The sequence below is a fragment of the Elgaria multicarinata genome, chromosome 1 (genome assembly GCF_023053635.1).
Source record: "Elgaria multicarinata webbii isolate HBS135686 ecotype San Diego chromosome 1, rElgMul1.1.pri, whole genome shotgun sequence".
Classification (NCBI taxonomy): Eukaryota; Metazoa; Chordata; class Lepidosauria; order Squamata; family Anguidae; genus Elgaria; species Elgaria multicarinata.
The window spans coordinates 18042976-18066166 of record NC_086171.1 but is presented as its reverse complement, the minus strand read 5'-3'; the positions used below and the strand labels follow the sequence as shown (position 1 = coordinate 18066166).

The window sequence follows — 23191 nt, the reverse complement described above, 5'->3', positions numbered from 1 at the left end:
GGGCTTTCTGGCAGAGCAGCATCTCTTGCCTATTCATGCCCAAGGAAAGCAAAAGAAACCACATCCATAACAGCCGAGTGCATCCCTCTTTAATCTGCCACCAACAGAGGGTTGCTTCAAACATCAAAGCAAACAGAAAAGCAGACTGACAAACAGAAACGTGCTGGCAGCCAGAAAACCAATACCTAAAAGATTTGTCCAATGATAATCTGAGGTGCAGACAAAAGTGTTATCTTTTCCCAGTCCCTGGGCGACACTCTCACTGACATTACCAGACCTTTCTACCAGAAGCTTTATGCCACTTGGGTGGGGATCACCTCAACCTTTTGCAGTTCTGGTGTTCTTGCAGTCATATTGTTGGCTGGCTACATCTCTCCAGTGCTCTGCCTGAATAAGGAAGGCAGAAAGCCTAAGAGGTCTGCAGCTACTGTTTCCCCAAATGTGAGGGATGGCAGTGGGTGGGGGAGGAACCTTCTGGTGAAGAACAGAAAGGAAGGAAGGAGTGACATTTTTCGGCTTTTGGCATTTAAGTTACCTCTTGATGTATACAAAAAGGACGAAACCCATCCATAAAGAAGGCAAAGGCTTTATTTCATCTCCGTAGGTTCCAAATGGCCTGAGCAATTACGTAATAACTACAGTGTTTACCCTGAGGTCTTGAATCGTGTAGTCTTTCCGCAGTGTAATCTGAAACACTGCAAGAGAGCCAATGTAGGCAGCCAGTCTAGATAAGCTTTGTTTTCCACTGCCACCCACTCCAATCAAAAGTGCATAGCCACGAGAGGACTCTAAGATCCGGCTGATACGACATCTGATAATGAAAAAGGAGGATCTTATGTTAGTATGTTGCAACTGGTTTGTATAAGACAGAATGGTCGCGATTTACGTTAGTGTTCATAAATGAGATCACAATTTTTATAACAAAAATTAGGCGAAGTTGTCAAATAGTATTTATATCTATGTAAAATCATGCCTGATGGTGCTATATAAATAAATAAATAAATAAATAATAATAAGTGCTCAAAAAGTAACAAAACACCAAATGATCCAGATCCAACAGTTACTCCCTAGCGAATTAGGGCCAGCGTAATCAAAAGCAATGTCATCCCCTGTTTTTGAGCCCAGTGGGGAAAATAGTTTTGATAAAACAGAACAGCCAGAAAATTTGGGGAAAAACTTCATCAGTTTAATTTTCAGAGTCTACCACTTCTTAAGTTTCTAATGCTATATAGTTTGCCTCTCAAGTGCAAGTACAGTGAGTAGTTACTGTCCAGAGCATTTCAAGAAAATTAGTGATATATCAGAAGGCTTATTTGTGAACCGCCCAGAGAGCTCCGGCTATTGGGCGGTATAAAAATGTAATAAATAAATAAAATAAATAAATAATTAAGAAATTTAAAATAAAATATAATGCAGCATTCGTAATGTATAATGTACATTACAAATGCAGCATTATATTAAATACATTATGCATATGTATCACATACACAAAGAAAAAACAAAGAGCAATGCTTGTAAAACCACAATAGCAATCATTATCTCATAAGAACTGATAGAATTTTGCAAATAATAAGATCTTTCTATGATAAAGAACTCTTAAATCTGTCCATATATCTCCCAACCTCTTGAACTGAATAAAATAAGAACTTTTCTATATCCTGGGAAATTATTGCTCTCAACTGGGATAACAGAATTCAAAGTAACTACCCTGTGCAAGAGTCATATTATTCTTTTTAAATAAGATTTTGAAAGTGTACAAAATTTAGGAAGTAAACTTCCACAGCAGATTGCTCTGTGAAGAGTTTGTCTCACAGTTCCTGCCATGGTGAAATGCGGACCCATATAACCAAAGAGGCAAAAATAATAGCATAATTGGTGCTAGGCAGGAAGAAAACTATCACCACAAGCAATTATCACTTGTAACACCCCCACAGAGGGAACTCAGGGTAATACTCTGTAGGGCTTCAGTTTTAAGCACTCTTATTGGATAACATTATATGCATATGATGAAGTAGGCTGTAGTCCATGAAAGTGTATGCTACAATATATGTGCTAGTCTTTAAGATGCCACAAGACTTTTTGTTGTTTTCACAAACAATGCGAGCTCTACTTTAATAAAATTACTAAAGTAACACCACCATTTACTTTCTTTATGTATGGTTAAGAGTGGTTTCAAATAGCAGCAGCACAATTTACTGCCTAAAGCCAAACGAGGTTTAATAGTGAGTGGAAGTGTGTGTGAATACTGTGTTGATTGTCTTGAGCACAATTTGAAAGTCATTTTAGCAATGATTCAGCAAACCATCTACGAAAACCCTCCCTTTAATCTCAGTAAAATTGCAAAGCTGCCCAATTGCCATCAGTATTGGGAAGCAAAACAGCATTGCTACTCCAAGGATTACAGATGGGGAGCTGAGACTGAGTAGTTTACCTGAAACTACCCAATGAGTTCATGCCTCATGCAAGTTCTGATTTTCAGACTGCATATCATTCTCTTAACCATATGCTACAATAACAATCCTGCATTGTGTTTTATTCCTTGATCTGCATACAAAAATGGATGATTGTAAACCAGAATGTATAAGTTGTGCACAACTATGTTTAGCTCTAACTCAGGCCATAACTAGATGTTTACTTACATGTGTTGTATGGCATCCTCAAATAAAACTAAATTCATAGATGCATTCAGTTCATTGTAGTTTTCTAGAGTCTCTACAAGTATCTTTTTCAATACTTCCCAATCCTTGACAGGCATGTAGTTAAGATCTGCCACACCATTTGCAAAATGACAGTAAATAAGTGGTTGCTGGAGAAGAATGTGATCTTCCACATCCTAACAAATTGGCAACATAAAACCAAAAGGAGAAATTAAAAACACACACCTGGAAATGAATTGCAATTTATTCTGCCTTACATATGCAAATCATGCCTTGCCCACTGTTAGGATTGGGGATTGCTCAATGAATTTCTTTGATCACAAGGTGAGTTTCCATGTGCACCATAGGCTATGGATTATAAATTTAGTAGAAACATGTAACTGTATCTTTAAGGGCACCTCTTTTATAAATAAGAAAGCAGAGTGGGAAGTATCTTAGGAAAGAGTGAGATATCGGCTCAGTTCAAACAACATGTTAGTCAATGCAGTGTGAAAACCCCACTTAGTGGTTGAGATTTTAAGAAGTACTCCCCCACAACATGTTCTAACTCCACTGTTGTGTGATTGTGGGCTACCATGGAGTTGACTAGAAACCACTGTGATGTTTGATTGACAGTTCCTCTGCCCACTCTCCTCCCCCGGTCCTCCCAATGGTATCCAGCCATTGCTGCAAAAAAATAAAAAATAAAATCCTGGCATCTCTCCTAGAGTGGTACTCACTCCTTTTGCCGCTCTTGCCAGAGAACTCTGTAGCCAGTGGGAAAAGTCAACTCAACACAACGGAAAACTCTACGGAACCCTCCACACAACATGCAACGCAACCATTGTGCAGGAACTCTCCTCTGCACAGCATGGATATTCAGCATGGAGTGTTTTTTTTTAAAAAAAAAACCTCTACCATGGGGTGGAGTTTTCCTGCCAGACAACACATTTCTCAACAGTGGTGTAAAAACTCCACCGTGGAGTTCTAAAACCACCATTGATTTTAGATTGATTTATTGATTGCATTTATATCCCGCCTTTTTTCCTCCAAGAAACTCAAGGCAGCATACCTAATCCTCCTCCTCTCCATTTTATCCTCACTACAACAACCCTGTGGGGTAGGTTGGGCTGAGAGTCTGACTGGCCCAAAGTCACCCAGGGTGCTTCCATGGCCGAGTGGGGACTAGAACCTGGATCTTCCGACTGCCAGTCCAACACTCTAGCCACTACACCACACTGGCAAATGCCTTGTCCTAACCCTATTTTGCTTTGAGAATGAGCATGGGAAGAATGCTTAGCCACCCCCTATCCCATGATTCCACCTGAACTAGCAATCCAGCCAAAATTTTAAATACAAACTATGTGTAGTTAAGCAACTCCTCTCTTATTCATAAGTGTCTTCAAAATCTCTTTTCAAAAGTGGAAGGTGTGCACATACAAATAATAAGGGGGAACTAGCATTAAACTGTTACTAGGAATGTGAAGTTTTCGGTAACGGTTTTAAAGGCAATTGTGACATAAAGTGGGTCATAAAGGTCAGAAGACTGGGTTGCTGCAGATCAGCCTTGCCCAAAATGGTGCCCTCCAGATGTGATGGACTACAACACTCACCATGCCCAGCATGTGTGGCAAATGGCTATGCTGGCTGAGGGATGATGGTTGCTGTAATCCAACAACATCTGGAAGACACCAGGGGGCTGTCTAAATGCTCAGAAAGCCCTGGAGTGGGTGCACGATGGGGGCTTTCATCCGAAGCTGCAGAGAAAAAAGTTGGGGAGGATGCGCAAGACAACATTAAGACATCCCCTAAGACTCGCTCTGGAGCTGCAGAAGATGCATGGCTGGATGGTGCCTGGTGGAAGGTGACCTGCGATTAGTTGCCTTCCATCAGGAAGAGGGCAGGAGCGGCTTCAGTACCCAGATGGCCACCCAGAAACCCCACGCTCCCTCCTAGGTGTCTCCTAGGGCTTCAGAGGGACATGGAGTCAACCCAGTGCCGTGAAGACACCCCCAGGTTGGTGAAAGCAGCTGTGGATCTAGAAAAGTTAGAATAACTCTTTAATTAGCAAAATAAGTGATGCTATAAAATACGTTATTTTTTAAAGAAACATCTCTTTAATAATAGCAATATTTGTACTACCTGGCTTGGTGGATTCTTTTATTAGAGCATTAATCTGAGCTCTTAAATGAATCCCTCACAACCAAAGCCTTCACTACCATGTTTTCTCTCATTAAAAATGGCCTCCATCAATTTGACATATCTTTTTTCTTTTCAATTTGACATATCTTTTCCCTATCATGTCAAGTCAGAGTTCTCCTTGACCAACTCATTATTTGGGTTACATTGATTTTTTTGTGACTCCTTGGAGATTCTGATTAACACACCAAATAGTTTTCAGATATCAGTGTATGAGTAGATAAGTATTAGCGATCCTTAGCCTTACCTCAAAATATTTATGAGCAGTATCTATCAGCTTTTTATTAAAGAAATTACAGTCTCTTGCTTCTACCAGTTTATCTCCATAAACACGTGAAGATTCATGAAGCCACAGACGTACAAGATCATTTGGATGCTTTAGACACTCCGGTTTAGCAAACAGAATTCCCTAGAAATGAAACAGCGTGAGTATATTTTTAAAAAGTTGAAAAAGGTGGTTACAGCAAGTTTCACAAAGTACATAAGGTACTGTCAACAGCTTAGCTTAAAACAAGAGGAGGTGTGGGGGGAGGGTCGAAACTACGTGAAAAACATACCCTCTGACTTGTGACCTTTCCTCCCACCTAGCCCCAGCTGTGTTAAGATTGCCTCTGGTTATTTTGCTTATACCTGTAAGGGCTCTCTTTGCTATTAGTCTCACCAGAGCTGAGACAAATATGTTCTGTGAATCAAGGCTCAAATTAAGTTCTGGCAATATATTGATAATGTGGGCTTTTCAAATGAATGGACTTGCTTCCATTCTGTCCAATTAAGAATGCTGCGTATCTTGAAAGCTTGTGTATTCATAATATAATCCTCAAGATCATCCCAATTTCCATCATTTAACTCTCTAAGAATTGCAGCCTTCATAATTTAAAATAAAGAGGTCACTTATAGATAATTTACTTTATAGTGTTTCAGATGTTGGTCAACCTTTCAGTCTTATGGAATTATATTTGCCTATGGTCCAAACTACGTATGATGTGGCATATGTTTGCTTACTATGCCCAAATCATGAATAAAATGGGAATTTGGCCCTGATTTTAAGAGTAAAACAGGCATACAGGTGAGGATACCCTCCCTCCTACTGTGGTTTACCTATCTCAATCACTTCTTCCTACTAGGCTCGCTTCCAGTATCAGAGCCCAGAAGAGATAAAGTGAAGCTGCTAAAAAAAATTAGCTTAAGGAGGCTTTTGTTCCTTTAACCTTACCAGCACTCACCAGCTTAAAATAGAGCACCCTTAACACCATTTATACATAATCAGAGTAGACCCAGCTTTTTTTTTTTTTAGAAAAACAACCACAGGTGCAGTTTGATCCTCAGTAGCAAGGCAATTTTAACTGCAAAGCAAGACTTCAGCATTTTATACATCCCCAAATGGACTAATTCTAACCTGTCATTCAGAGAAGTAAAAACAGTTTAAATTCAAATACACTGTCTTTACCTACAGACAAGATCTGATATATAGACATAGATATGACACTATACACACACACACACACCCCAAATTGCTTTTCTAACTTTTGTTTTAGTAAGTAGCTTCTTTTCTTTTCTCTCCCCCCGAGTCCCTGCATGCAATCTGCAACAACACACATCACAGACCTGGAAGATGTTGGAAAGGTCTCGAAGGTTGAAAATATAATGGAATTTAATAGCGGTGGGGAGAAAATTCTGAACCATTGCTTGGTGCAGCCATATTGCTGCTTGGATTATGGCAGGTGCATGTTTTAATGCTGATGGATTAAAGCCATGCTGCTGAAAATGGAAATCAAGGATCTTGCTATAGATGGTGTTTAGAGCATCAGTGGATGGAAAGTTCATTGAAAATACTGCAAAATGTCTCTAAAACATGAGGGAAATGAATGTGTTTTAGTATTTTGTAATATAGTTATCAATGATAAACTGTGTGAACAGATTTTTGAATCACTGAAGATGTGAATAGAGGAAAATCGTTAACTTAAGGCATAACTACCCATTTTGTAACCCGCCCAGATAGCTTCGGATATTTAATTGGATGGTATAGAAATGCAATAAATAAATAAATAAATAAATTTGGCATAAGTATTCTCATGGTATTTTTCAAATCAGCTGAAGAGCTATTGTCAAGGAATCGGTTTCTTATGTTGCTTTTCTACACACAAACTCCATGTACAACAGAACAGAAGCCCAACTACAGTCATAATGAGACTCCCTAAAATATCACAAAGGCTCTTTATCTCTGATTGCAAAGCTTGCAAGTCCAATTGCTTTTTACAGGACAAAGTTATTCTAGGTGTATAAACACACCCAACTTCTATGTTATCACTCCCCAATTTAAGAGTCTGGCCCTACAGGATTCCAGCGGCATGGATGCGACTGCTTTATAGTAGTTGAACCAGCTTTTAACAGATGCATTGCACAGTTCTATGTGAATAAGAGAAGCCCAATGTGCCCATCATAAAAATACTACAAGGTAAAAAGGCTATGGGGTACATCTAGCGAACTCTGTTCTTTCAAGGATTCAAAAAGCCTGACATGCAGATTAAGAATAACCAGGAGTTGATAACAGAGATTTTGGGATGTGCTGAAAGGGGACCATTCAGCGCCTGCAGCACACACTTTTATAATATCACTGGAGAATTCTTACAGCAATATTTGGCTACAGTTCCAACATGGGGTTGAGGGCTGTGTTCCAGCCCCTATTTACGTTAGGCGTATGTGATGGGGAATAGAATGGCAAGCAGATTTATTTAGGATATCCTCTGCAAGCAGCAGCCAGGCTAAAGAGCGGCAGGTTTAATGCAGCTTTTTTTTTGTCACAGAGTATAAACAAATACTGCTTGCACTATAAAGTACTGACTTAGGGCTTTGCTAGACCTGCCGGGATAAGCCGGCAGGGAGGCGGGGTGGCAGCACGCTGATGTTAGCGCGCACCGCCCGGGCTTCCAGACGCAGGACGCGCAGGGACGTCGGATCCCTGCAGCGTCCGCCATTTTTTTTTTTAAGTTTAAAGGGGCCACGTGCGGCCCGAAGACTGCAGAGAAGGTAAGGGTTTTTTTTTAGTTAACCCTCCCCATCCGCTCCTGTGTCGTCTCCCCTTCTCCCTGCATGTGTGTGTGTCTGTCCTGTGTCGTCTCCCCTTCTCCCTGCGTGTGTGTGTGTGTGTCCTGTGTCGTCTCCCCTTCTCCCTGCGTGTGTGTGTGTGTCTGTCCTGTGTCGTCTCCCCTTCTCCCTGCGTGTGTGTGTGTCTGTCCTATGTCGTCTCCCCTTCTCCCTGCGTGTGTGTGTGTCTGTCCTGTGTCGTCTCCCCTTCTCCCTGTGTGTGTGTGTGTCTGTCCTGTGTCGTCTCCCCTTCTCCCTGCGTGTGTGTGTGTCTGTCCTGTGTCATCTCCCCTTCTCCCTGCGTGTGTGTGTGTCTGTCCTATGTCGTCTCCCCTTCTCCCTGCGTGTGTGTGTGTCTGTCCTGTGTCGTCTCCCCTTCTCCCTGCGTGTGTGTGTGTCTGTCCTGTGTCGTCTCTCCTTCTCCCTGAGTGTGTGTGTGTCTGTCCTGTGTCATCTCCCCTTCTCCCTACCGGGATCTCCCCCGGCTGATGGGCACAGTGCTCAGCGCTGTGGCCAGTCCGCGGCTTTTTGCGGCTACTCACGAGTAAGCGAGTAGCCGCAAAAAGCCACGGAAGTAGCTAGACGTTCCCAGCCCCCGCCTCAAGCTGGGGCTTGGGAAAAGGCGCGCCATAAGAGACTTCGCTTATGGCGCGTTAGAGGAGGCTTCAGTGCGGCCTGGAGCCGGATCCCCCTGTGCGTCATGTGGAAGCACAGCAGGGAAACCGGCTCTTAAGGCGCGCTAAGGCCTCATCTAGCAACGCCCTTAGTTGAAACTTGAATTAGTATTACTGGAGATTTTATGTATGCAGTCTAAATCACCTTCAAAGACTTTTGCAATGAGAGGCTTATTTTTAAGAAGTCTATATATACTTTAAACTAGAAATAGTTGAGTTACTATGATATAATATTTGTAACCTTACCTGAAGCCGGGGGTTGATGGTGAAACTGCCTACCGTTGGATTCATACAGGCAACATATTGACAATTATGAATTTCTTTTACAGTTAATGTATGTCTATCGTACCTAAGGAGATGAAAATACTTTAAAATATTTATAATCAAACTGGAAATTATTATAACTGCTGAAGCCTCACAGATGATAATGACACAGAACTCATTAACACATGTAGTTGGTCTCAAGCAATAGATTTGCCACTCAGCTTCAACTGAAATATAAGCAAAGCCATAAATGATAGTTGCTCCCTAGAAACCAGATTTTGCCATGGAGCAAATTAGCAATTCTCCAGATAAATGAAAAGTTTGAAATAAAACACATCACTACATTTTGCACTACTATTTTTTATCATTCTAGTTAATAACAGAAATAGAATGCTTATACATTTTTATCATAAAGAACATAGGTTTGACTTAACTCCAAAATGGAAAGCAGCACTTACCAATGTCTGTAATCTATATGTTGCCGAATCAATGTGTGAGGCTGAACTGTTCCATAAACATCCACTTCTGGCATGTTCATATCATCGATAAAGTAAACCAACTTCTTATTTCGCACTGGACCGTAATTATGGCCAGCTTTTTTCTCCAAGGGTTTTTCAAGAATTCCTAGAATGTATTATAATGTATGATTCCTGATTATCATGGGGAAAATGTGCAGAGGCTTCTAACTAGAGAGCTTCAGCTGAGGGGTGGTAAATGTAATAAATAAATAAATAAAATAGAAACAACATAATTAAGGCACAAACATTTAAAGGTATGCAAAGCTGGAAACTGGGCCCAGGTCTCGAGTCAAAGCAGAAGCAGCCTTTGTTACAGCAATGTAGTATTTTCTTTCTATATACAGGTGGACAATATAGGATGGTTCCCTCTCAGTTTGAGCATGTCTACACCAGTCTTTATCCCAGGGATCATCCCTGTGTGTCCACATGATGCACAGGGGATCCCAGGAACAGGAAGGGATGATCCCCCATTTCCCCGGGATATCTGGGAACACTTGTACCCCGATTCTTCCAACGGTCTCAGGATTGTCCCAAGACCGTGGGAGGTGTGAGGGCGCCCATCCGGGTTTTGTCTCAGGATGTCGTGTGCACATGTAGACAAAGGGGAGAATCTTGCAAGCAGAATATTGCGAGATCCTCCCTGCTCCCTCCTGGAATGCCGGGAGTTGTGAAAAGGCCCTTTGTAGGGCAGCATACTGTGAGCCTCTGCTTTAGCCATAAGTTATACTACTTATTGGGAGTTTCCAGGAAATGAAGGCAGAGCCAGCTAAATCTACCCCACTTGCTGGGAACAGTGTCAGACTATAGCTACTAGGCACTATGGCCTAATTCAGGGTTAGTGATTTAGTGATTTAGTGGAGTCAGGGTTTGCAGAGTTGAAGCTTAGCTGCAATCCTCAAAACAGCTGGGGAGAAATGGATTTTACCCAGCAGCAATATATTGTTGTGAGCCATCCCTGTTGGATTACCAAGTATTTTGGGGTAGCTTGGTATTGAATAAGTAATTAAGACCCATTCACTTTACAAAAGATCTATAAAAGACAGTGAGAAATGGATCAGCACACCTGCCTGCATTGTTTTCTCTCCTTGGGTGACATGGCTATGGAAACTGACATGATGAGCACATGCACTGCAAAATTTACCAACTTTACCAACTTTAGAGTTAACACTGAAATCAGAATTTAAGGATTGAAAACAGGTTGCAAGATCATGCATGTCCTCTCCTTCCTGTTAATCACCCCACCCCCTCATGGACTTTATTTCACAGCTACATGTGACTATGGCTGACCTGTGTTAAAAAAAATGGGGGGGGAATCTATTTGGGGGCTTTACTCACTGATCCATGCAAACCCCGCAGCATTGCTCCTGCGAGGAAGCATCGATAGACTTACACAGCAAGAGGGAGCGCAGGCGATCCAGCCAGGAAACACCGCAGCACTGTTGTCAGATGGCGGAAATGGGGAGAAAATAGAGGGACTGGAAAACTGCGAAAAACTTTTTTTGGGGGGGCGGCAAGTTTGAAAGCCTGTAGCAGCGCAGTTGCTTTGCTACAGTTCATTTAATTTCTTCATTATATATCAGAACTGCCCTTACTTTACTTTCCCCAGAGTTTCACATGGCCATGGAAGCCATTCTTCTAAGCTTGTCAAGCCTGCCCCCTGCCCCTCATTTCCACACTTACCCTGCACTGGGGACCACCCAGAGCTATGCCCACCTTATTAACCTGAACCAAAGCTACCACTGACAGACAAGAGACAACAGTGGTGACATTGGAGCAATAGGAAAAGTCGCAGGAAACCAACTCTTAGAAAAAGTGCAGTTTTGAGGAGGAAAACCCGGATGTAGCTTGGAGTTGCCGGTTGCATCATATAAACAATGGAGCACTACTGCACAGCCACAGTGGGGTATTTAGAGCATACAGAAAAGCCCTGCGTCTTCTAAACAAGGCACTATCAATAATAAATCTTATTATTAACCATTGTATACTGTTGCTGTGAAGAAGCACCAGTTATTGGAATTTACTTATTACAAGTGATTAATTACTTTAAGCCATGATCCAGCAGGTTCCTGGCACTAGAACAAGAAGTTCTGCTACAATCCTACCCTTTAGGTTCATGCAGTAATTTTGTGGAGCCCTATGCAAGCCGCAGAGAAATGAACAACATGTTTGCAACAGCTTTTGATGGATTGTACCCCAAGAAGATCTAGAGTTGAAGATGTTTTTGCATCTTAACATTTATTCTTAGACTCCTTAATGGAACAGCCATAAATATATATTTATTTACTAGTCACTTGAAAACTGCAGCAGGTACTTTATTAACTATTTCCCTTAAGGACTATTAAACGTGAATAGATTTCTTCCTCCTCTTTCTTTCGCTCAGCCTCTTATGTCCTAGAAACAAATATGTCACAGAAAACAATCTCCAAATGAAATCAGGGAAAAGATCTCCTTACCGAGAAACATTTCATAAGCTCTATTCAGAGTTATCACTGTCCTAATACTAAAATTGGGTACATGATGTTTTAATACATAGCATACTTATTGTGCGGTAATAATCTTATTAAAACAGCAGGCAAATTAAGTGAGTTCACTGACCTTACTGGCAGGTTTTAAAGTCTTACAGCTTGAATTATTGTTCTCAAAAATGATATTAACTAGTTTGCCGTGCTTGCTGTTACAATGTTTTTTAGCTATGCCCCAGGGGTATAATAAGAGGAATAATAAGATATTTGAAAAGCATTCTAAACTTATACATGAAATGTGTGCGGGCGTAAGATACACCATATCTGTGTTAATAAAACACATTCTTAACTTTCTATCTCTCAAGTTAAACTATATTGCAATCATTGTTAAAGAGGATTTTGGAGAAATAAAACAGGCGTGCAATTGTATATATGTTAACGAATCTTCCATTAACTAACACGAGTTGATTAACTGAATATATGCAAATGTAAACAACTTGTGCAAAGAAAATATAGTTACAATACAGCCCTCCACCCACCATCAGCAGAGAGAGAGAGAGAGAGAGAGAGAGGTGTCATTCTAGGAGCAGCTTCCAGAGTCCCTTGCACTTACTAATGACAACACTAACCCACACTGTTTGCAGGGGACACTGATAGCCAGTATCCCCTAACCCATTCATTATGCCATGGAGCTTGCAATGGATCCAGTAGTACAAAATTAACCCTCACTGTATATGACACTGTGTTCTGGGACTGGATCAGGGCCAAAGTGTGCAGCTGTACCCTCCTATCACTTGCAGGGAGATCCTGGGCCTGGTCTCTACATGCCACTAGCATGTGGGAGCAGAGGGAGAAGGCAGAATTGAATTCTATATGATTAATTATGTATGCAATTTTAATGTGATGCATGCTGCAAGGTAGACTCCAGTCAGCTCCGTTCCACACACATTGCTTGTCAAGGCTGAACTCTGGTTTGACTTATATAAGGTGGCTTGTTATGTCCTTAACTACTTATAGCAACTCTACAAGCTTTATCATACAGAAGTAGCCCACCAGGGAAACAGTCTACTGGGATTTTTTTTTTATGGGTAAGACCATTACAATTATTTGGACAAGCCCAAGAACATGATCTTGCAAAAACCCTGCTCATTTCAATCTGGGTTATGCAGGATTAATTCTATGTGGATGTGGCAGAATTGTAGCCTACACACTTATGAACCTTGTACAATTATTCCCTTTTAGGAACGATGTAGTTCTTGATTTATTTATTTTGTGTTATGGAAGCAAAAGAAAATAGACTTAATTTGGTTATTCAGAGTAATCCATTTGTATATTATATTGAGTTGTAATGTTCCATTCCTTTTGCTTATTATTATTTCTAAATAAATTCATTTTAACTAGTTTTCTTCATGCAATGTCAACAGTGGAGGAACCTACTTTGTAGTGCTGCTGATGTAGTGTAATAGTTGAAAGGAACTTTGGACACCATGAAATCCTCAGAGAGACTTGCAAGGCATTCTCCAATAAATACTGTTTTTCCCACTCCAGCATTTCCAACAAGCATTACAGGTTTGCCTTTCTCCAAAAGCAAATCCGTAAAGTATCTGAGACATGTGGTCTCAGATGTGTGAACAAGGACTCCCTAAGGCATCAAAAGAAAACCAAACATTTAGGTTAATACAATTTGCGTTAACATGTCACGGAAATTACTTTTGAAAATAGCTTATTCCATATTGATACATATGCATTTTTGTGCAAGTAAGGGTGAAAATCTAAAGAATTGCCCTCATCCAGTAATTTGCTGTGTACATGAAGCATTTACACATGCAAGGGCTACTGCATTCATTTCAACAGAGGGAGTAGCTATGTTCATAGGTTACTCTAAATGTGCAAAATTTGGGCAATAGTAGCACACAATGTTATGGAAAAGAGCAATTAGTCAAGACAATACCCCTTGCTGTGGAAACTATCATCCAATATCTGGCCACTTGCAACATGGAAGTAGCCAGAACAGCACCAGTCTAAGATGGCTGTATGCTACAAATGTAACAATCCTACACATGTCCTCAGCCATATGCTTCAATGACTGCTATCTGAAAAAGTCAAAGGTATTCTGTGTCATTCACAATTGAGAACAATAAAGTCACACTTTTGCTTCTTCTTAGAATACAAGTGTTTTACTAAACTAAACTATGGGGCAGTTCACATATAATGACAGCCTTTGGGTTAAACAAACCATGAGCTGACGGGGATGAGCGGAAGAGTGTGGGCATGTTTCTGCAGAGTGTCAGCCACTTCTGCTTTTAGTCAACAACCTGTAATCGGTTTGTTCATAGGATGTTGAGCATGACATGTAAACCCAGACCGATCAGTTGTTTGGGAACTAAACAACCCAGCAGTTAACCCAACAACAAATCAGGGGCTAAACAACCCATTGGTCCAGGTTCGCAAATCATACTCAACAACCACAATCAAGCTGATCATATGATGTTGAGTAAAACTGGAAGTAGCAGGCATGTGGGAGGTAGCGCACTTGCTCTCTCCTACTCATGCCAACCCATGGGTTTTTGTTACGTGAAAATCAAGTCACAATAATACATGTTGTTTGATTTTTGTAAAATGTAAATACAAGGCTGTGTTGGAAAACTGTACAATTATGGCAGAGTTTACATTGGCTGCATTGAGTCATAATGATAAACAATGGTTTATCATTGGTTTATCATTACAGGAATGAGCCTAAGCAAGCCTTGGGCTTGTGTACTTCCCTCACGTTTCCCCTGTTGCAGCAAAAAGGAAGGGAGCAGAAGCTTTATCTTCCACTTTCAATTAATCACTATTCAACTGAATCCTAAATTGTATCAACTATGGTTTAGAAACAAAAGCCAAGGACATAAGCCATGGTTTGATGTTGGTTTGTTTCAGTGAACCACAGTTATCACTAAGCACAGTGTCAGGGTCCGTAGATAATGCTAAATTGTGGCTAGTTAAAAATGTTTGTAAATGGCTGCCTAAATTCATTCCTGTAACAATAAAATCATGGCAGTAAGTAGGACAAACATTTCACCCTTGTTGATGTCCCCCCACAATCAGCAACTGCCCCTCCATGTACAGCTTGTGCAAAGCTACATATATCCATATAAGTGTATACCTGCAAGGGTGTATCTGGATCCATATCAAAACTGATAATTTTATCACTCCACGGAAAGAATTTCTTAGTTTTGTGGTCAAGATAATAATCAAAAATTGTACCGTGGGATGGAAACTTCACAGCTTTCATCTCTTTCAGCCACCAGCGACTGAATTCAGCTTGATAATTGCAAAGCTAGAAAATATTAAATGAGGTCTTAATTTGTGATAAGTACCCTTTCATTATATAAAGATATTTCTTAAACTACTCAATGTTCATACTGTGCTATGGGAACATTTGTAGTATGTTTGATAGTTATGTATAAGATTACAAAATCAATCAGATTACATAAAATTAAGAGCAGCCTTATTACTCGAATACAGGTAAATATTTCCACTGAAGAGAATGAATTTAGCTGGCATCCTCCTTTAAAAGTCCAATTCAGGCGCCAAAAGATTCTAAGTAAAGGAACTTAATAAATATTGCTTTTCTTAATTCCCTTTTGTACATTATTTCTCTGGCCACAAACATTTGCCCAAGTTATTAAGACAAATTTACTAAACATTCCAAACATTCCACCAACAACTTTTTAGAAGACTGGCTAGGACAGCAGCATTACTTGTTTTCTGATGCTTGCATATTTCACACTTCTCTCTTTTTTTCAGAGGATCATAGTATCTCATAGACCTGGTTTGCATATAGGGACAACCCAGATTACAGGCTGAATTGTGGGATGTTATAAGCAAACCCTGAGCTATGGTTTAACTATGGTTTAACGCAGTGTTAAACCATAGTGCAACCCATGATTCAACAACAGCCCACAGTTCAACAACTCATGTGCAAACCCTAGCCTGAGCTGTCATTATGTGTGAACCAGGCCTTCTGTACAAATACATATACACCTGTGCCATTTCCACCATAATCCTCTGGGCTAAATCCAGCATTATGAAAGCCGTGTTCCACTTCACACAACAGGAATTTCCCTTCTTTTCCTCTCCACCCCCACATATTCTAAATCTCTGGGGAGATTTGGAGAGAGTGTAGGGAATGGAATTTGTTTCGCCAGCACTGCCTTTTCCATTGGTGAAATGATACAATTAAATACAACCCTCTAGTTCTTACATTTCTGGTGCCTGCTCAGCTGCTTCCCAGTTCTTAAAAATAGCCTCACACTACATAGACCCTTGATGCCTGCATGCTCTTTTCACTGTTCTTTTTCTTCTAGCCAAGTTAAGTAAGTGATTTTTGAACACAACTCTTCGTTTCTGCAATCCCAGTGGGCTCAGGATCCACACCTGAAACCTTGAGCCTTCTGGCTCATCACCATCATCACCCTGTCCTGTCATCTGGTACTCCATTAGTTGGCCCTTCTTTGGCTGGAGCACAGCATTTTATCCCTGTATTTTCCATATGGCCTATTTACAGAGTCTATTGAGTTGATTTTCACCAGTGTTTTACTGCACAGATTTCTGAGAATACACTAGAATGTAATACTCTGAATAAACCCACCAATTATTGGGTTTCAGTCAACTGCTTTCTACCTACCTGATCTTGAAAGAGGGCCCCACCAAAAGCCCACACACAGGCAAAGGCAAAATATATCTCATACAATTCTCTAGGACCATCCAGGGGCACGTTTTCAGGGATCAGTAAGCAGTCGAGGAGAGAACAAAGAGTCTATAAAAAGAAAGGATTGAAAAGAAAGCATGAAATATATTTGGGGACTTTGGCTGATTACAGAAATGGAAACATAAGAAGCTGCCTTATACCAAATCATACCACTGTTCTATCTAGCTCAATATTGTGTACAGGGCTTGTGGTCTATGGCCCAATTTCCAGTTTCAAGAGCTTTCTGTAAGTCAACTGTTCAGGCCTCTAGCAAAAATGAACTGTCTCACCTCATGTGGGTAATCTGAATCATAAAATTTTGGCATCTACAATAGAGCAGCTTAAATGACTTGGATAAAGGTCGCAAAGGGCATTTGTGACAGAAAATAATACCATTTAGACATACCCCTTAATTTGGAAGGGGAAAGCTATCATTGACCTGACCCCAGCAGTAGAACAAACATATTTTTTCTTTCTTTTACCATCTAGTAACGAACAGAAAGCTGGCATGTCATCTTTTATGAAAACTGAAGTTGTATCTCTTACTGCTTTCCAATCAAAGCAAAATATTTGACGACGTGTTTAGACAAGGGGAAAAAACCACACTCAGTTTGGGTAAAATAGTAACCACTTTTAGCTAAACTTGGAAGAAAAATATATGCAGCTTAGTTGACTTTTACTTTGGTAGACAATACTAACTATTTTGTATAAAGAACACAATATATTCTTTAGATCACAATTCTGGTATATACTCCTAAGTACTATTTATAAATGCAGTTTAGAATGTAAGAAACTCCTGGGAGTTGTTCCAGAGATAAGTGTGAGAACATAAGAAGAGCTATGCTGTATCAGACTAAGGGTCCATCTAGTCCAGCACTCCGTTCAACCAATGTCCAACCAGGAGGGGATCCGCACGTCGCTCCCAGAGCGCTTCTATGCGACTCCAGTGCACCCCGAAAACGATAGTCTGACTTCCCTGTAAAAGAAACGACGAAGAGCCGTCCATGCCGCCACCACCGACGATGACGACGACGACGAGGAGAGCTTCTTCCGCTCTTCACCCCACCTTCTTTTGCCGAGCTCTCCTCGCTGGCGGAGAGCTCTCCTCGTCGTCGTCGGCGGCAGCATGGACGGCTCTTCGTCGTTTCTTTTACAGGGAAGTCAGACTATCGTTTTCGGGGTGCACTGGAGTCGCATAGATGCGCCCTGGGAGCGACGTGCGGATCCCCCCCAGCTGTCGATCAGGAACCCACAAGCAGGATGCAGGTACTCTCTAAGGCTCTCTGCTATGCTGCCTGATGTGTTTTTCATTTATTTGTTTTTATTTATTTATTTATTTAATTACATTTATATACCGCCCCACAGCCGAAGCTCTCTGGGCGGTTTACAACATTTAATGTTTTAATTATATTTCTATATTGCATCTGTATTTTAGCTGCCCTGAGCACTATTTTTAGTGGAAAGGCAGATTATAAATGTAATAAATAAATAAATAAATAAATAAATAAGGAATACTAATACTAATATATTTCTTACCTGCCTCTCCGATTGGATCGAGGCGGGGAACAACAATAAGCATAAAATACATAAAATACTGATTAAAAACATGATATACATTGTTTAAAAACATCCTAAAAACATCCTAAAATTCTACTGGATAGGCCTGCTGGAAGAGATCAGTCTTGACAGCCTTCTTGAATGCTAAAAGACTGTCAAGCTGATGAGTCTCCTCCAGCAGGCTATTCCACAGTCTGGAAGCAGCAGAAGAGAAGGTCCTCTGGGTTATGGTTCTATTTGGGTATCAGGCTCAAGCAGAAGATAACTGTTCCTAAATGTTTGCTCTGGATATATGTCTGTCATACACAGCTATGTTCACATACGTTCACCTGTGGAAGCTCCATGATTATTCATTTGAAACTGAGCTTTTTTATTATGTACATGCTATTTGTAATAAAATAATACAATAATAATAATAAATGCATGATTGAAATCATACCTGCACCATACTATTCTCAGGGATGGGAGTGATAGTTTTAAAGTTTGTTCTGAGCTGATCCAAGCATGGAGGAACATATTTATCAAAGAGAATAGTCAAATGGGCTTTTTCAGACTGGTGACTTCTTGTTTCTATCCAGCTTGCAACATATCTGAAAAAGCAAAGCAAAAACCTGTTTAATCAATGCAAAGACATACAGCTGCTTTTCCTCCAGTGTTGGGAAGGCTTAGGGATAGCTACCCATCTGTCTTTCACAGATGTTGGCTCAAGCATTAATATGTCTGGGGCAACAGCAATATGCAAGGCTCCACCTCTGAGCTGTCATGCGCTAGAGGCCAGTTGAAACTGAGTCAGGGCTGAATGTGTCCTGTGGGATTATCTCTGCATTCTAGTATTATTACGGGCCAATTACTGATTTGCAATAATACTGGAAAGTGATGAGGAAAATCCCAGGAGACAGACTGAAGATTTGTTAAAAACAGTTTGATCTACTGAAATATTTATAAAACTGCCTTTCAATTAAAAGTCTACAAGGCAGCTAATAATACAGATTAAACCAGTATAAAACACCCTAGAAACTTATTAAAAGGAGCACCAGAAACAAAAGCAACAATAACTGATAAGGACAATGAGCCTACAAATAAAGGTCATTTGGCCTGGGGTTTAAAAGCCAATAAGTGAATCTCACAATTGAAGAATGGAATGTTCCAATTATTAAATACCATCAGAGACTACCTACAAAGTTGATGCCAGAACATCATTATTCCCTTTGATTTTCTATTATCATTTTTTTAAAAGCGAAAGAACTTACGGATTCCAACCAAGGTCCTGAGGGTTGACGTACAAAATACCTGCTCTAGACACTGTAGCAGGAGTAGCTGTTTTTAAATGATGTATCTCAAACAGCAGTCTCATTGATGGAGTCAGAGGAACCCGTTCATTGCTGGCAAGAGTCAGCACCTAGGCATTAGCACCACAGAATAATGTCATTCTATCAATAAAATCCATTGCATACAATCTGATAATTGAGTCTTGTGAGTCAATTTGAGACTAACAAATGTATTCTGCCATAACTTTTGTGGACACTGTTCACTTCAAGAGATCCACTTTCATTTTATGAAGTGGACAGTGCCCATGAACACTTATACCAGAATAAATATGCTAGTCCCACAGTATTCTTTGTTGTTCAGGCTCATAAATGAACCAGAGAACTGCTACCTTGAAAAGATCTGTTCACATTTAAAAATGCATCATAAATAAAAAAAACCCTTGAACTTCAGAAGGGCTATTCTACATTTTGGAATATATAATCTACAATTTATATATAATGAAGGCTTCTAGAGATAATGGGACACCAGATAAGCTTACTTTTATTGTTCCAATCAATTTCAAGATAATAAAATAAATTTAAAAACTGTTTATACACATTATTTATACTATCTTAATTTAGGAGATGTGCACTTGCATGTAATAAAAGCTATAACTTATTTCTATGAAAAACAGACACTCTCAAAGCATATAGATCAATGCCAGTCTCCCCCAACTTGGTGCCTTACAGATATTTTAGACCACATCTCTCATCATTCCTGAATTTTGTCCATGTTTATTGGGACTAATGGGAGTTGATATCCAAAACATCTGGAAAACACCAGATTGAGAAAGATTGATTTGCTATAAAGCACGAGTTCAGAACTTATGGGAAGCCATGGTTTCCCACTAATTCAGCAGAAAGTAACAAGCCTTGGGACTGCATACTCCACATGCCAGAGGAGAAGACTGGAAACATCTTAAACAAAGTGCAGTTCCCTGTTACACCTGACCTCAGGTACTGTGGCTTATTTAACCTCTTGTCTGTCAGCAAACCAGGATTGGAAACCAGAGTTTGATACTGGTTTGTTTGAACTAACTAAACAAATCATAGTTCCAAGTCTGAATATAACTGGGAACTATTTCAGTTTAAAACAAGAAGGAAATATTTTGAATCTTCTCCTCTAGATGTCTAGAATATACCAAAAGATGAGAAGGCAATGCACAAGCCTGATGCTCACTGTGACTTGTTCACATGTTGCAATGTAATAAATAATAATAATAAATGCAATAAATAATATTAAATAATAAATAATATTGGAAAACATTAAATGAGAAATATCAGAACACAAGAAAGCAATACACCCTGTTTGTAAAGACTAACTATGGAGCAAGGCAAGATATAGACTAGAGGATGCAGATTCTAGTAATCAGAAATAGAGAAGGAAAAACATGACAATTGGAAGCAAAATAAGAAAGGAACATAAAACAAAATGTTGAATTGTCTAATGGGAAGGTGCAGATTGTATTTGCTCGTTGCTCACCTTGTTATCATCCATAACAGTATTGAGTGACTCAATCCACATAGGATCTATGTCCCCATCTAAGACAATCCATTTTGGCCAATTATGGATAATATTAGCTTGCTCTCTCAAAAGAGATGAAAAGAGTCCTGGAAAATGCATGTAAATGGGTTTTGAATCAAGAAACGTCTAAATGATGAAAAATCAGATTTTCCAGCTGAGAGCAAAAGAGCTCTGCAAGAGCACTCATCTGCTTCTATGAATGCATGGGGAGATTCCCGAATGCCCTCCTCCAACTACAGAAAGCATCTATTTAAACTTGAAGGGCAGGATTCAATAGCCTTTGGGTCCAGGCAAAGTACTCTGTTCGGCCTGAAGAAAAATTATATCTGCTTTCCCCATGATCACTTCCAGTACTTTCAGTTGTGCGCCAGAATGCTGAAAACAGAAGGAGAAGTGATGCAGCCGTGTAAATGCGCTCTAAGAATGCTCTCGCTGAGAATGCTCTCAGATGGCCTCGGTAGCACAGAGTGCTTTCTACAAACTCCGGTTGGTGGCCCAGCTACACCCCTATCTGGACAGGGATAACCTAGCTTCAGTTATCCATATTCTGGTAACCGCTAATTTAGATTACTGCAATGCCCTCTACATAGGGCAGCCTTTGAAGATGGTCCAGAAGCTGCAGCTTATGCAAAATGCGGCGGCCAGATTGATAGCTGGAACAGGGAGGTTTGAGCATATAACACCGATTCTGGCCCGCTTGCATTGGCTGCCTATACGTTTTCGAGCCCAATTCAAGGTGCTGGTTTTAACCTATAAAGCCCTACATGGCTTGGGACTGCAATACCTGATGGAACGCCTCTCCCGACATGAACCTACCCGTACACTGCGCTCAACATCTAAGGTCCTCCTCCAAATGCCTACTCCGAGGGAAACTCTGAGGATGACAACAAGGGAGAGGGCCTTCTCGCTGGTGGCCCCCCAACTGTGGAATGATCTCCCTGATGAGGCTCACTTGGTGCCAACATTGTCATCTTTTTGGCGCCAGGTCAAGACTTTTCTCTTCTCCCAGGCATTTTAACAGCCTTTAACAACGTTAAGTTTGTTTTTAATGGACCCCAGAATTGTTGTTTTTAAATGGATACTGTTGTTTTTATACTGTTGTTTTTATGTTTCTGATGGTTTTTTAAATTTTGTAGACTTTTTAATATTTACCATTTTTAACTGTTGTAAACCGCCCAGAGAGCTTCGGCTGTGGGGCGGTATATAAATGTAATAAATAAATAAATAAATGTGGGATATGCTGAAGGTAAAACTTTGCATGTAAGCAGCTTGATACCTAAGGAATTATCTATATGCAGCCTTTTTGGGACTGTACCATCTCAGATTGCTACTGGCAACAGACTCTCATTTGAATACTTCTCCATATAAAAACTGCCTGCCCATAGAAAAGCAGCATGTCAAGAAGAAGGATAAGCTGAATTCTTCTAACATACTGCATTTATATTCACAGCCAGGGTTTTTTATTTACATGGGGAACATTTCAGCATGAGCTGCCCCTCACCTGCACTCTGCGATGATACAGCTCCATGATACTATGCAGTTTTTTCCCGCATGCGTAGATTGGACATATATATCCTAACAGAGTAACATCCAAGGAGTGGTTTCAGATGTTGAAGGGAAAGATGGAGATAATCTAAAACATCACAGTAAGGAATCTAAATATGTCCTCCACTTGCCATCTTTCCATTCTCGAGTAGCATGATGTATGAAACCAAAGAGCTCATCAGTAGTCACAGCTTTGGGGTTCAAGTCATTCCAAAGAGGCTTCTTTTTCATGTTCATGTAAGTCCTATTCAGAGTTTTGAGAACCTGAAGAACAACCGGGTGTGGGGGTGGGAGAGTTCCTTGTTAGGGTTCAAACATGGATTTTTGGAAAAGGAATAATTTTTAATGGAAATACTGAAGACCTTTGAGCCTTTCCTAAAGGTATGACCTACAAAGTTCTGATTTTCTTCCATTAGTCAGCTTTGGAAGATTTCAAGTGAAAATTAAGTACTGCAAGATTTCAGAGTCCAATGTACTCTCTCCTTACAACTTTTCCTCAACCTCAATCCCAAATTCAAGTCCCAACCTTGAAGTCTCTCTAAATTTCTATAATATCAGGTCATGTTTTTGTAGTGCTTTGAAAACCTTCGAGACTTGGCTTGAGCAGAAATGACAGTGGGACAAAAGAAATAAGTGTGCATACCACAGGTGACAATGCGTGTCTCATACCATATTAAACTTTCCT

At 40.3% G+C, this 23191-nt stretch overlaps 1 protein-coding gene across 1 annotated transcript in view; it reads right to left on the bottom strand.

Moving 5' to 3' along the window:
• The window catches only part of DNAH11 (dynein axonemal heavy chain 11), a 176286-nt gene that overhangs the window by 80113 nt on the left and 72982 nt on the right, over positions 1-23191 (bottom strand). The window contains exons 40-52 of the mRNA XM_063123804.1: positions 22638-22770; positions 20920-21047; positions 19380-19528; positions 18569-18719; positions 16510-16641; positions 14986-15159; positions 13275-13479; positions 9316-9481; positions 8840-8942; positions 6441-6680; positions 5083-5244; positions 2640-2833; positions 649-811 (exon numbers count right to left, since the gene is read on the bottom strand). Of these exons, the coding sequence (XP_062979874.1) occupies positions 649-811; positions 2640-2833; positions 5083-5244; positions 6441-6680; positions 8840-8942; positions 9316-9481; positions 13275-13479; positions 14986-15159; positions 16510-16641; positions 18569-18719; positions 19380-19528; positions 20920-21047; positions 22638-22770 (2100 nt within the window). The remainder of the gene's footprint in view (positions 1-648; positions 812-2639; positions 2834-5082; positions 5245-6440; positions 6681-8839; positions 8943-9315; positions 9482-13274; positions 13480-14985; positions 15160-16509; positions 16642-18568; positions 18720-19379; positions 19529-20919; positions 21048-22637; positions 22771-23191) is intronic.